This window comes from Lactuca sativa, chromosome 1 (genome assembly GCF_002870075.4).
Source record: "Lactuca sativa cultivar Salinas chromosome 1, Lsat_Salinas_v11, whole genome shotgun sequence".
Lineage (NCBI taxonomy): Eukaryota > Viridiplantae > Streptophyta > Magnoliopsida > Asterales > Asteraceae > Lactuca > Lactuca sativa.
Genome location: NC_056623.2, coordinates 191,334,833 through 191,348,842, shown reverse-complemented (window position 1 = coordinate 191,348,842; position 14,010 = coordinate 191,334,833). Strand labels below are relative to the sequence as shown.

The following is a 14,010-nucleotide window of genomic DNA, read 5'->3' as shown; positions in this document are numbered from 1 at the left end:
ATATATATATATATATATATATATATATATATATATATATATATATATATATATATATATATATATATATATATATATATATATATATATATATATATATATATATATATAATCTTTGCTTAGTATAGTGGGTTTCAATATTCAATATTTTTGAAGGAAACGACAAGGGAAGAACCCAATGCAAAGAGTGAAGAAGGGGCATTACCTTCGACTTCGTTTCCCTATAAATTCTTCGGTTTATCTCAATACCCTAATACAAAGAAAGCCATGGCCACCATCGTAACCGTTGAAGATGCTTATCCTGGTGTCGATGCTGAGCTTCTTAAAAAGGCCTGCCATGGTTTTAGATCTTATCTCTCTAATATTTCTTCGTCCTTTAATTTATATAATTAATTTGCTCATTTATATATTTATTTGCTTTTATATGAACAGGATGGGGAACGGATGAAAAAGCTGTAATAGCGATTCTGGCACATCGAAATGCTACTCAAAGGAAACTGATAAGGGAGGCTTACCAAGATATGTATGACGAGGATCTTGTGAAGAGGCTTGAACATGAGTTATCTGGTGATTTTGAGGTATTCATGATGATATTCTACTGTGAATTTTTATTTTTTTATTATTTTTCTTTTTTGTGGGTGTAAATCTTATGAATAATATGTGTATGGGTTAATCGATGTATGTAGAGAGCAGTGTACCGATGGAATTTGGACCCTGCAGATCGGAATGCAGTGCTAGCAAGTGTAGCTCTACGTAAGGAGCACCGCGATTATAGAGTGATCATTGAACTGTCGTGCACTCTTTCTCCGGAGGAGCTTTTTGATGTCAAGCGAGCCTATCAATGCCGCTACAAGCGTTCTTTGGAAGAAGACATTGCTTCGCATACTTCTGACGATCTCCGAAAGGCGAGTTGTATTGGTTTGATTTCCGTTTTAATAAAATATATAAAAATAGCACATCTAACAAGTGATATTTATCTTTGGTACAGTTACTTGTAGGTTTGGTGAGCATACATAGGTATCAAGGTGATGAAGTGAACTTGAAATTGGCAAAGTCTGAGTCGATCATTCTTCGTAATGCCATTGAAGAGAAAACATTAAACCATGAAGAAATCCTCCGAATTATCACCACAAGGAGCAAGCCGCAACTCATGGCTACTTTGAATCACTACAAAGATGAACATGGTTGCAGTATGACCAAGGTATATAGGAATTTCGTTGATAAGATACGATGTTTTATGTATTATTATTATAAAAAAATCGTCTATATGTTGAAAACTCAATGTTTTTCTTAACCATTACAGCACTTGAAGGATGATCGAGACAATGGGTACACAAAAACACTACGTACCACGATTAGATGTATGAGTGACCCGATTAAGTACTTTGAAAAGGTTAGCTTTTTTTTATTCACGTGTTTGACACCATGCACTAATCCATTAACACACATGGACTAGTGCTATCAGCCATTTTCAATCATCTTTTAAAACACATTGTAAATTATATATAAAAACGAAAATTACGCACAAGAATCCTATTCAGACTCTATATTTGAAGACCGACTACCAAATTTATAATCAAATAAACACCTAGCTACATGCCAATATTTCATATAAAACATATTTCAAAACACATAGTTATAATATGTAATTAATATTTTATAAATTTTAATACAGTGATAAAATAACAAGTAATAAATTACAAAAAATATTTAAATTCATGTAAATAATTCATTTTTATAATATAAAATGGTTGATAAAAAAAATGTAGTTTAAAAATAATCAGACAAAAATCGACCATACCACGACAAACTGCCAATATTATCATTTGTGGAATACCATCTATATGCTTATTGGACGTATGCCATTGTATAGGTGATCCGTAATGCAATTAAAAGTAGTGGGACTAACGAGGATGCACTAACTCGGGTAATCGTTACACGAGCTGAGAAAGATCTACAGATTATCATGGAGCAATATCACAAGAGGAACAGTGTGCCACTTGATCAAGCTATCACAAAGGAAACTTCAGGTCATTATAAGAGGTTCCTTCTTGCGCTACTTGGGAAGGATGATTAGTTTACAACATTCATGTTTCCAGTTTGAGTTTAAAAAATGATGTTTATGAGGTTGTTCTTGGTTTAAAATTTGAAGTTATTTATGTTTCAATGTGTTTGTATGTGCTTTTCTTGTCTGTGAACAAAACAAGTGATTGTGTGATGTATGATTAAGTAATTTAACTTTTGTTATTTATATTAATAAAGTTGCAACTATCCAAGCTAGTCTAAATTAAAAGTTGATGTCACTATTGTCTACAAGTAAACATGTTATCTATATCATATATAATTTACATATAATTTAAGAGAACTTTTGCCGATTTATTGAAAGGAGTGTTTAAGTATAAACTACATGACATGCCTAATTCAACTCCATATGGAAATTACAGCCTCCGAGACACATTAGTTTCCGAGGTGGCATTCGATAGGGGTGGCTCTTCGGTTGGCTGTTCTTACGGGTTGTATTTGGATGTTTAGTGGCAGCCTTTGATCTTCCATCTAGGGTTGTAATCAATTTGTTTTTCATGTATAAATAAGATATCTTGGAAAAGATATTCAAGAAATAATGGTAACTGTGGTCATCATATGATTTTTAATGTATCTGATTGATTTTGTTGATGTTAATATTGTATGGGTTGCTGATTTATGTGTTATTGATTTTGTTCATGTTTTTAGTTTACTGGTTGTTGATTTGTATGTTTTGTTTAGATGAAACATCATAATATAAAAGCAATATGTGTACATAAAGGCATTAGAATTAGACATCATTTATATGGTTTGAATGGAGTATGAGGTAAATAAATATCTGACATATCTACGTTTCCTCCATCTAAATTGCATTGTTTTTTTTTTTTCATTTGTTTGTTTGAGTCAGGGAAATTTTCTTTATAGTATTGAGGAAAAGAGCCTTGTAGGGAAGCTTAATAGATTGCTAAATAAAGGAAACTTGGTGAAAAAGAATTAAGAAGATTTAAATTGTTTTAGTATTTGTTGACATTGGGTGGGTGTGATTTTTTAAAAACTTTATGGAAGATTTGTTCAACAATTATCATATGCTAAAAAATGGTTTTATGTTGCAATCGTTCAACACTTAAGACAAATATCGATTTAGAAAATTTTAGGTTGATGACATCCCATAATTTAGGTCTAAAACTATAGACAATCAATTAACAACAATTTTATTTGTAACTTGACCTATTAAGCATTAATGCAAATTTTGAAAATTAAATAGTGTCATTACAATTAAATTAAGATATCAGATGGTATCTTATCATTAGATGTGGAAAATCTCAAACGAATCATACAGTACAAATTGCAACCTTAGTTAATACGTTTGAAAAACTGAAATTTCATATTAAGCAGTTGTGAAGAAAGCAAACATTCTAGTCTTGTAGTACATGTTCACCTATTTCCAATAATATAAAGAACTTCCAAAACGGAGTTCTTATTCAAAAGATATGACCGTTATAAGAAACCAAACTAGTATAATTCCGGTTTTTCTTAAACTACATAAACCGTTTCGATCGGTTCAAACACTTTCACACTTCAGATGAAAATTCCGAAAACGTTTTTGGACTCAGGTTATGGTCTATAATTTAATTTCATACTCGAAATATTTTTGGTAAAAATATTTGCAAAAATCAAAAAATCGGACATTTTTGGTCGATAAGATGCGAATCTTTAAACATTATTTCCCGGAGTTCTACAACTCGAAAAATTAATCCGTTCAGGTTTTTCAAATCCTTGAACTCGATTCTATCATTTTCCACTTTTGAAAAAAAATATTAGGTGTCAGGATTTTGGTAGCAAATCTAGAAACACTTTAAGGACTTTTTGTGGATAGTGACATCACCATGACCCACCGTCCTTGCGTTGCATGATCAAAATTAGCCAACTTTGGCCTCTTTTCCTTCCTCCCCACATCCAAACATCTTCCCCCTTACTTAGATTGAGTGTACATAAGATCAAAGAGTACAAGGCAAGGGTATGTTGGATGTTTGACATTCCAAGAGGGTATGGCCTTGCATGGCCTTGTGAGGCACCCTTAGGGCTATAAAAAGGAAGCGTGGGCTCTCATTTTCATCACCAATTCACATCAATTGCCACTTAAACTCTCCCCCTATCTTTCTTATTTTCTCGGCTAGAAACAACTTTACCGGAGGTGCGTCTTGGCCATCGTAAACCACCGCCACCTGTAACAAACCAAAAATACAGGTAAAATTTTTTGTTTTTAAATTCATTCAAAACATACGATACTTATATCAAAACTGTAAAAAGTGTATCATAGCAACATGTTATTAAAGTACAAATTCCTAAAATCTCAAAATGTGGAAACCATAGGGTGATGCAGTGCGATCAGGCAGGGCCCTTCCCCTTCGAACTGGAAGTACCTAAAACATAAATTGAAATCTGTAAGCACAAAGCTTAGTGATATTCCTCCAAATTACCTCATACCATACAAACATACAACCAAGCATATCTGGGTGCTTGCAATCCCTTCTGTCTGTTTCAACTGGATACAGTCAAGCATATCTGGGTGCTTGCAATCCCCTTTGGTCTATTTTAACCGGATATTGTCAAACATATATGGGTGCTTGCTATCCCCTAAGGTCTATTTCAACCGTATACTAGATCTGTTTCACCCCTACTACTACCATCTAATATCATAACAAAGAATCACAGAGTCATTAAGAAAACACAAGCATAATTGACAGTTGTCACGAAGTCAACCATCATTCTACAACATAAACTAGTGGGTCGGTATTGGTGCCTTTGACCCCCAGAAACATTGAAGGAAACTCACCTCAAACTGAAGGTATCAGATCATACTCAGCGGATGACTCACGAAATCCTCTCCCTAAGGTACAAGTGTGAAACTGTAATTAGAAATTAGGACAATATTCTAACTCGAGGGCCCAAACCCTAATTCTTGTCTTAAAAGCAGAAAGGTTTTCTTAACCCTTGCCTCATTAGGCCCGTCCTACTAAAACCCAAATCCAACTAGTCCTAAAAGGCACTCCAAACCCAACTACAAGTCCTTAAGGCCCAATATGGCCCAAGAGCACCCAAAGTGGCCTAAAGCCCAAAAATTTCTTGCCACAACAGGTGGGCCTAAAGCTAAAAAAAACTCGACCCCAAAAATCTCATAACCCTACAGACTGCGTACGTGCAGCGTACATGGCTCATACGCTCGACGTACGTTGATGATCCAGAATCAGGGCATTAGACCAGTACGCCGTTGTGCTACTCATTCAACCCATTTTTGCTCCTATGTCTTAATCCATTAAGCTTTAACGTCCAAAACTTAGATTCAGGCTCATAAAAGTGTCTTAAGCCATAAAGTTGCAAATTTATTTTCTTGCATGCCTTATTGGTACTCAAACCATGACTTAAGCCTTCTAACTCTCTTAGGTGGTTACCAACTCATGCATGGTTGAGTCTTAACCTTCAAGATATGATTTTTATGCCTTCATGCACTCCCAAGAGTCCAAAAGGACATCTCAATAATCCCGGAGTAGCCCATACTCCAAAAGACCAAGTTATGGGACCAAATGATGCTAAAATCTTCCTAAACCTAGATCCAAACTTACAATGAGCAAGTTTCAGACTTTATACCTCCAATGGACTAGAAATGATGTACAAAATCTCGATCTACAATATTCTTCGTCTCCTTTGCTTCTCCTTAAGCCTCCTCCGTCTTCAAACTCATAAAAGAACACCCAAAAAACTCTATGTAAGCTCAAAAATGCATTCAAGATGGCTAGGGTTTCGAGATTAGCGCTAAAATGCAATGGAGGCTGAAAAGGTGATGCATTTAAAGGACTTAAGTGATGGGTTTTGAGAATTCTAACACTCTTAAGGTGTACATGCAACCCTAGAAACCTTGGATCTATGTTTTCTCTAATACTCATGCAAATAAGAATTTTCCAAGGTTTACATCCTAACTAGCATGGAATGGGGTACTTGTAATATAAAAAGCTAGTAGAATTACATACATTTGTAGTTGCTTGGATTCCTTAAGACTTTGTGAGCCTAGTGTAATGCCCGTAGATCCGGGCTAGTCAATTTAGAGATAATAGGGGTCGAAAACCACTTTTAGGCAAAAGATTATTTAGAATAAATAATCTTAACCAAGGTGTAGTATATGTTACAAGGTTTCCATACATATAAAGAGCGCCGAAATCCGAGTTATAACGAAGAAGTTATTACCCGTCGAAGTTTCGCGACAGAACCGGCACGACGCCGGGAAGTGTAAATAGTGAATTTACAATAGAGCGAATTTTAGCCTTAAAGATCTAAACAAAAGTCATAGAAAATGTTAAACCGAGAGTGTCCATAAAAAGAACGCCCAAATCTGACTTCGTATGAGGAAGTTATGATTTTTCTAAGATTTAGCATAGCAGTGCACAACTCGAAAATTCGAATTTTAGATCGGTCGATTTTCAGCCAAAATAATCTAAACAAGAAATGAGGATATCGTTAATAGGAGTTAAACGATAAAAAGACAGTAAAAAACGGAGCTCGTATGCGAAAATTATGGACGAAGCTTAGTCTCTACTTTTCGAGCGCGACAAATTCGATACAGTTTTATAAATCTGAGATAGAATGTGAATTAGCCAACGGGGTCTAAATGAAAGTTGTATTACTCGTAAATACCAATGTGTCGATATAAATAAAGTCGGAAACGGAGCTCGTATGCGAAAGATATGGACGAAGCTTAGTCGCTACTCTTCGAGCGCAATAAATACGATACAATTTTTGTAAATCTGAGATAGAAGGAGAATTAGCTGACGAGGTCTAAATGAAAGTTGCAGTCCTCGTAAATACCAACGTGTGGATATAAAGAACGTAAAAAAACGGAGCTCATACGCGGAAGATACGGACGAAACTTAGCGGCTACTTTACTATAAAATCCCTATAAATAAAGGGTGAACCCCTCATTATTTCTTCACACCATAAGCATTTCTTTCTCTCTCTAACTTCTCTCTAACCTCCCCAAACCCCTCCCAAGTCTAGGGAACCCCCCTAGCATGAGAAGAAACCCCGGAGCGCCCGACGGCTCCGAGAAGAAAAGCTTTCGGCTCGGAAACGCTGCTCAAGCGAAGCCCGGTTTTTAATAAAAACCCGCTGTAAGTGAGCTACGCCTATACTATATTTAATATAGCTTTTATTTAATTATAGTAACATTATTAGGACCTTAAAATAATTATTTGGGTTAATATTATGAGTTATATTGAGTGTTATTTAACGCTTATATAATAGTAATAATAGCTAGACTATTAATTAGTCGCGGTTAACGTTAGAAACTAAACCCTAGTGGTATTGATACTAGGTTTTGTCGAGGAAAATTGTTTTGAGATAACAAAGTGTTGTCTGAGTTCTGAATCACCACCTAATCAAGTGAGTGCATAGTTACTTTCATCTTACACATAAATATGAAGTATTTTATATAAATTACGTGCTATGTATGCATATTATCTGAATACTTGCTGTCTATGCTGGATGAACGATTTTATACATGTTTTAAATGATTTAAACTGTATATGTATTTTATATCTATGATAATGTTGGGGTAAAACATGGGTAGATGTAATAGATGGAATATGAGTTGGATGATGAGTTGAGAGGTGTTATAGACCATGAGGTGAGGGTGAGAGGTGGACGATGTGAGAAGCCTTTTCCCAAATGATGGCCCTGTCATTCAGCAGAGTATGGATGACAACCACAAACTATTCTAGACAGTCCAGTGGAACACTAGCAGGCTCGCAACCTATAGGTGTGGTGAACGATGTGTTCACCCGGTGTACTCTAAACCTAGGTGATCATGCAAACTTGATGCCTAAACCCTGGTAATCATGCAGACTTGATGCCTAAACCCTAGTGATCATGCAGACTTGATACCTAAACCTTGGTGATCATGCAGACTTGATTCCTAAACACTGGAAACTATGCAGACTTAGTACCCGTTGTGTAAACCGTGGCAATGATGGACTTTGTGCCGATTCCATAGGATGATCCTTAGGAATGAGTGAACGAGAAATAATTGATTCTTAGGGTAGATCCTTAAGAATAAAGAAGATAATGAGGATGGGTAATTGGTTTGATTGCTTAATTGTTTAAACATAATAATTATATTATCGTGGGTTGAAAAACCTATGTACTCACTAGGTTTCCCAACCTGACCCACTCAGTTTATTTATATCATAGGTGTTGTTATGATGTCACATTACACTGAGAGATTAAGGAGATGTAAATCACTAGCGATAATGAATGTAAGTTCTATTTATGCTTATGTTTCTGTATTGACGATGACATCCCAAATGTTTTAAAAATGAATAAAAATACCTTTTTCTCGGAAATGCTTTGATAACGTATTTATCATGTTTTACTGGGAACAAATTCCGCAACGTTTTATACTAAAAGAGATACTCTATTTTTTATAAATCATAAACAAAAATCGGTCTTTTCTGGCCATAAAAATGGGGATGTCACACCTAGCACCTCAAGTGTGATGCCTCAAATGTTTCACACAACACCACAACTCTTGGAATAACTTGAGAGAAAAACACTTTGATCACAAAATCGGCTGGCCCTCCTTGTCTTGCATTAGTGGCCGATTTTGCTAGCTATGGAGCTTCTTATATAGTGTGCCACATGTAGGGTTACACCATGTAAAACCTAATGTGCAGGGATTTTCATTTTCCCGATGATCCATGGGTTATAACCTCCATGGAGCATCCATGGAGCACCCAATGGGTCCTAGCCCAATCTAGTGAATCATGAACCATAAGCCCACTATATACAAGAATGAATGATTTACAAATCAAACCCCATATATTGAATTAGTCTCTTTTTGATCACAAAATTAATTCCAAATTAATTCTTGATCAACACTAATTAAATAATATGATTTCTTATTAATATATTAGAACTTATAATATATTAACAAATCGTAAGTGTCCCTTTTCTCATTTTGTCTATCCAACAGTTGAGATGAAGATGTAACCCAAATGGATCATGCCAACCGAGTCAAGTACATACCAGAAATACTTATGGGCTTAGACACCTAATCTAACAGTCTCCCACTTAGATAAGTTTAATAACTATAACTGCAAGTATAACTTCAGGAACCGAACAGTAATCGTAGCTTTTTCAAAGTCTCGCGGAACTGAGATGATGATGCACCATTTAAGATATGGGATCATATAATCCTCTGTTCTAGATATTAGTCGGACAAATACATGGAATAATGTCGTACTTATTGTTTAGCAGTTTGTTTTCCGATTTCCGATTTGTTTGACATAGAACTAAACTGAACACATCAATTTGGTTCTGACCGGGTCCGGTACATAGGTCAAAACAAAATCATCGAGGGGCCCATATATCGCTTTTAATCCTCCAAGGGCTAAAAGGAACATATAAACTTCGACTCATATGCTTGTTCTACTACTTGTTGAATCATACACAAAGGCATGTTTTATAACATCGAGTTACCAATGTGTTTTTGTACAATCAATGTTTAACCAACTCATAGTCAACAACTCATATCTCTAGGTTTGAAGACTTATATGATATTACCGTCTCATGATCACTCGAGCTAAATTCTGAAGTGATACAAGTGAGCATGGGTTAAATCCAATACTCAAAACTTATGAGTACTCATGAATGTTTTAGCAACCATTTGCTATGTCTAACACCTTAGACATCTACAAACCCAATTCATGACAGTCTTGATTCATATCTACTTCGAACATACGATTGACTGTGGAGAGTTTGAATAAAGAAATTATTCTGGAAGTCAAAACATGCAAAATTGAAACAATAGTAAATAACTGACACAAGATAGCAACACCTTACTTATAAATAAACAACAACTTTTATTTAATCATCAAATGTCAATTTATATTTTAAAAGTTTCATAGATAGCTATCTAATTTGTAAAACTAATATCATCCTTTAGCCCGATGTGCCTCGCATACTGCAAATGCTTAAGCCTACACAGTTCCTTCGTGAGGGGATCTGTTGGGTTCTCATCTGATGATACCCTCTTCACCACGAGGATTCCTTCTTCTATCCAATGTCTAATGAAATAGTATTTTCTGTCGATGTGCCTGGATCTCCCATGATCCCTTGGTTCCTACGCTAAGGCAACAACACCCTCGTTGTCATAGAAAATCTCCATAAGCTCCTTAATAGCTGGTACAACTCCAAGGTCTCCAATGAAGTTCTTTAGCCATATAACCTCCTTTTCCGCCTCGCTTGCTGCTATGTACTTTGATTTGCAAGTTGAATCAGCCACTGTTTCTTGCTTGGAACTTTTACAAGTAATTGCTCCTCCATTTAGGGTAAAGACCCAACCCGACTAAGAGTGGAAATTATCCCTATCAGTCTGGAAGCCAACATCACTATACCCCACTACTCTCAAGTCATCGCTCCCACCACGGGTAAGGACACAGTCCATAGTCCTTCTTAGGTACTTGAGAATATTTTTCACCGCAGTCTAGTGAGCCTTGCCCGGATTCCCTTGATATCAGCTGACCATGCTCAAAGCAAAGGCCACATTAGGGCGAGTACAAGTCATAGCATACATGATCGAGCCTACAACGGTAAGTCACCTCTGTACTCGGGCTCAGAGTTTTACTCAGTTTGGCGTTAGTATGGATCGGTAAGTCACCTTTCTTGGAATTCTGCATGCTGAACCTTTTCAACACCTTATCCAAGTAGGTACTTTGACTATGTCCAATTAGTCTTTTACTCCTTTCTCTCAGTATCCTTATCCCTAGGATATAGGCAGCTTCTCCAAGGTCTTTCATAGAAAAACACTTCCTAAGCCAGGATTTAACTTCCTGCAAGGTTGGGATGTCATTTCCTATGAGTAGTATGTCATCCACATATAGTACCAAAAAGCTAACTATGCTCCCACTATCCTTAACATATACACAAGACTCATCTTGGCTCCTCGAAAAACCAAACTCTTTGACTTTCTCATCGAAACAAAGATTTCATCTGCGAGATGCTTGTTTCAATCCATAGATGGATTTATCAAGCTTACACACTCTATTAGGGTGCTTTGCATCGAAAAAACCCTCTGGATGACTCATGTAAACATCCTCAACCACTTTTCCATTAAGGAAAGCGGTTTTGACATCCATTTGCCATATTTCATAATCATGAAACGCAACTATGGCTAGAAAAACCCTATAGACTTAATCTTTGCTGCTGGTCAGAAGGTCTCAACATAGTCAACTCCCAGAGTTTGAGTAAAGCCCTTTGCAACCAGTCGCGCTTTATTAGTGTGTACATTACCATCCATATCGGTCTTCTTCTTGAAGATCCATTTGCACCCGACCGTTTTACGACCTGGTACACTGTCAACCAAGTTCCAAAATTGATTGTCATACATAGACTGAATCTCGCTGTCCATGGCCTCTTTCCATTTGGCAGAATCAGGGCCTGCCATGGCTTCCTTAAAGTGTTAGGCTCATCCAGATTTACCAATGTCCTATCACTAATAAATTCATCACTTTTCGCAGTAATATGAAAAACATAGTAATGCTCTGGCGGATTCCTAACTCTTGTGGAACGCCTCAGAGGTACAGACTTATTAACAGGAGTTTCCTCCTTAGGTTGATTGGTAGGGTTTGAGGTTCCTTCACCACTTGACTCTTGAATTTCTTCAAGATCAATTTTCCTCTCACCGTTTCCTTGGCTTATGAATTCTGTCTTACAAACGACCCCTCTTCATGCCACAAAGACCACATTCTCACTGGGTCTGTAGAAGAGGTAACCAAAAGAATTCCGTGGGTAGCCAATGAAAATACATCGCTCACTTTGAGGTTCAAGCTTCTCCTGCGTCTCACGTCCCACGAAAGCTTCGCAACCCCAAATCTTGATGTGGCCTAAATTGGGAACTTTCCCTGTCCACATCTCGTGAGGTGTTTTGACAACATTCTTGGTGGGGACTAGATTTAGGATATGGGCGGCAGTCTCTAAGGCATACCCCCAGAATGAGATTGTTAACGAAGCTCGACTCATCATGCAACAAACCATGTCCAACAAGGTTCAATTACGTCTCTCAGGCACGCCATTAAGCTGTGGTGTCATGGGAGGTGTCAATTATGAAACAATTCCACATTCCTTAAGATAGTCAAGGAACTCTGTACTAAGTTACTCTCCTCCTCAATCGGATCAGAGCATCTTAATGTTCTTGCCCAGCTGATTCTTCACTTCCTGTTTAAACTCTTTGAACTTTTCAAAAGATTCTGACTTATGCTTGATTAAGTAGACATAACCATATCTACTATAATCATCTGTAAAAGTCACATAAAAGCGGTTAGCATCCCCTGTGGTGGTTCTGAAGGGTCCACACACATCAGTGTGTATGAGGTGCAATAAACCTTCAACCCTAGCACAAGAACCAGTGAAGGGTGACTTTGTCATTTTTCCAAGTAAACAAGACTCGTAACTATCATCTAACTTTAAGTCAAAGACTCCAAAACTCCAGCCTTCTGGAGTTGGCCTATGTGCTTCTTGTTTACATGTCCAATACGACAATGCCATAAGGATTCTTTGTCAAAACTAGTGGAAGAATCGATATGTAATACATTATTTCCTAAGTTGTCTACAACCGACATAGTTTCATATACACCATTACAAGGTAATGCTTTAAAATAAAGAACATTATTATAAAAAGCATTAATACCACTAACTTCATTATCAAATGAAAAAGTAAATCCTTGTTTGTACAAACCATGAAAGGAAATAATATTTCTCGCCATTTCAGATGAGTAACAACATTTATTCAAATCTAACACTAACCCACTATCTAGAAACAAAGAATAAACTCCAATCTTGGTAACAGGTGAAGCTTTCCTATTCCCCATGATCAAGTTTATATTTCCTTGCTCCACACCCTTATTTCTTCTTAGGCCCTGCAAATCAAAACATATATGAATACCACAACCTGTATGAAGAACCAAAGAAGTAGAATGTGATGAGTTATTAGACAATATAGTGTAGATACTTGCATGTGTAGGTTTGACCTTCCCATCTTTAACATCTTGCAGGTACTTGGGGTAGCTTCGTTTCCAGTGCCCTCTTTCCTTACAATAGAAGCATTGAGCTTCTTTTAGGTTGGAAGAAGGAGTGATGGAACCACCTTTGTTTCCACTTAAAGATGAGCCACTAAGAGAATTTCCCTTGGTACCCTTCGAAGGGGTCTTCCTTTTCTTCCTTCTACTTTTCCCGATTGCCGAAATAGGGGCGGCGGTAGGAGTAGGAGTAGTAACAACCGATTTGCCTTTAAGACCAGTTTCAACGGTCTTCAAAAGCCCTTGAAATTTGCTGAGTGTGACCTCCTCCTTGTTCATGTGATATTGCATTCAGAATTAATCATAACAAGAAGGTAAGGAGTGTAGTATGATATCAATAGCTAACTCCTCAGGGAAGTTCACATTCAATTTCTGTAAACGGTCTACATACCTCTACATTTTTCTGCATGTGGCCTGTGATGAGTTCACCATCCTTTATTCGGTTTGTTATCATGGAAGAGATAATTTCATACCTCTCTTGACGAGAACTTTGATGGTAGCGGTCCATCAAGTCCATGTGCATCTTAAAAGGGTAAAAGTCCCCATCGGACTTCTGGAATTCAGCTTTCATTGTGGCCAACATGATACATGCCACCTTGGTAGCATCTCTCTCATATGCCCTAATGTCAGCGATCTCCTCTGGAGTAGCAGTAGACTCATCAATTTCCTTCAGCTCCTTGTCGAGGACATATTCCTTTTCCTCGTAACGAGTGACCATCCTGATGTTCCTGATCCAATCATTAAAGTTTGAACCATCAAAGATGACTCTCCCACAAAGGTTCATGATAGAGAAGGAGCCGGTAGGGTTTGAGCCAGAAGCAGCATTGTTGGAAGACATCTGAAAAGAAGAAAGACAAGTTTAGAT

The 14,010-nt window shown here is 36.9% G+C and overlaps 2 protein-coding genes across 2 annotated transcripts; one reads left to right on the top strand and one right to left on the bottom strand.

Moving 5' to 3' along the window:
• The first annotated feature begins 211 nt into the window (after positions 1-211).
• Positions 212-2,271, top strand: LOC111878956 (annexin-like protein RJ4). Its single transcript, XM_052768042.1, has 6 exons — positions 212-340; positions 433-578; positions 687-905; positions 989-1,201; positions 1,304-1,393; positions 1,874-2,271. Exons 1-6 carry the CDS (start codon positions 268-270, stop codon positions 2,075-2,077), a joined length of 945 nt encoding a protein of 314 aa, XP_052624002.1. The 5' UTR covers positions 212-267; the 3' UTR covers positions 2,078-2,271.
• Positions 2,272-4,145: 1,874 nt separating this feature from the next.
• LOC128128367 (uncharacterized) lies at positions 4,146-13,424 on the bottom strand. The gene is made up of 2 exons (XM_052767144.1): positions 13,098-13,424; positions 4,146-4,247 (listed from the first exon to the last, which is right to left on the bottom strand). Exons 1-2 carry the CDS (start codon positions 13,422-13,424, stop codon positions 4,146-4,148), a joined length of 429 nt encoding a protein of 142 aa, XP_052623104.1.
• Positions 13,425-14,010: the final 586 nt, after the last annotated feature.

Excerpts from the sequence above, each read along its gene's own strand:
- LOC111878956 (XM_052768042.1), top strand. The coding sequence starts at position 268 with ATGGCCACCATCGTAACCGTTGAAGATGCTTATCCTGGTGTCGATGCT. Across the intron at positions 579-686 it reads AGTTATCTGGTGATTTTGAG|AGAGCAGTGTACCGATGGAA; the intron begins GTATTCATGATG and ends CGATGTATGTAG. Across the intron at positions 906-988 it reads CTTCTGACGATCTCCGAAAG|TTACTTGTAGGTTTGGTGAG; the intron begins GCGAGTTGTATT and ends TCTTTGGTACAG.
- LOC128128367 (XM_052767144.1), bottom strand. The coding sequence starts at position 13,424 with ATGAACAAGGAGGAGGTCACACTCAGCAAATTTCAAGGGCTTTTGAAG. Across the intron at positions 4,248-13,097 it reads AAGATGTTAAAGATGGGAAG|GTGGCGGTGGTTTACGATGG; the intron begins GTCAAACCTACA and ends GGTTTGTTACAG.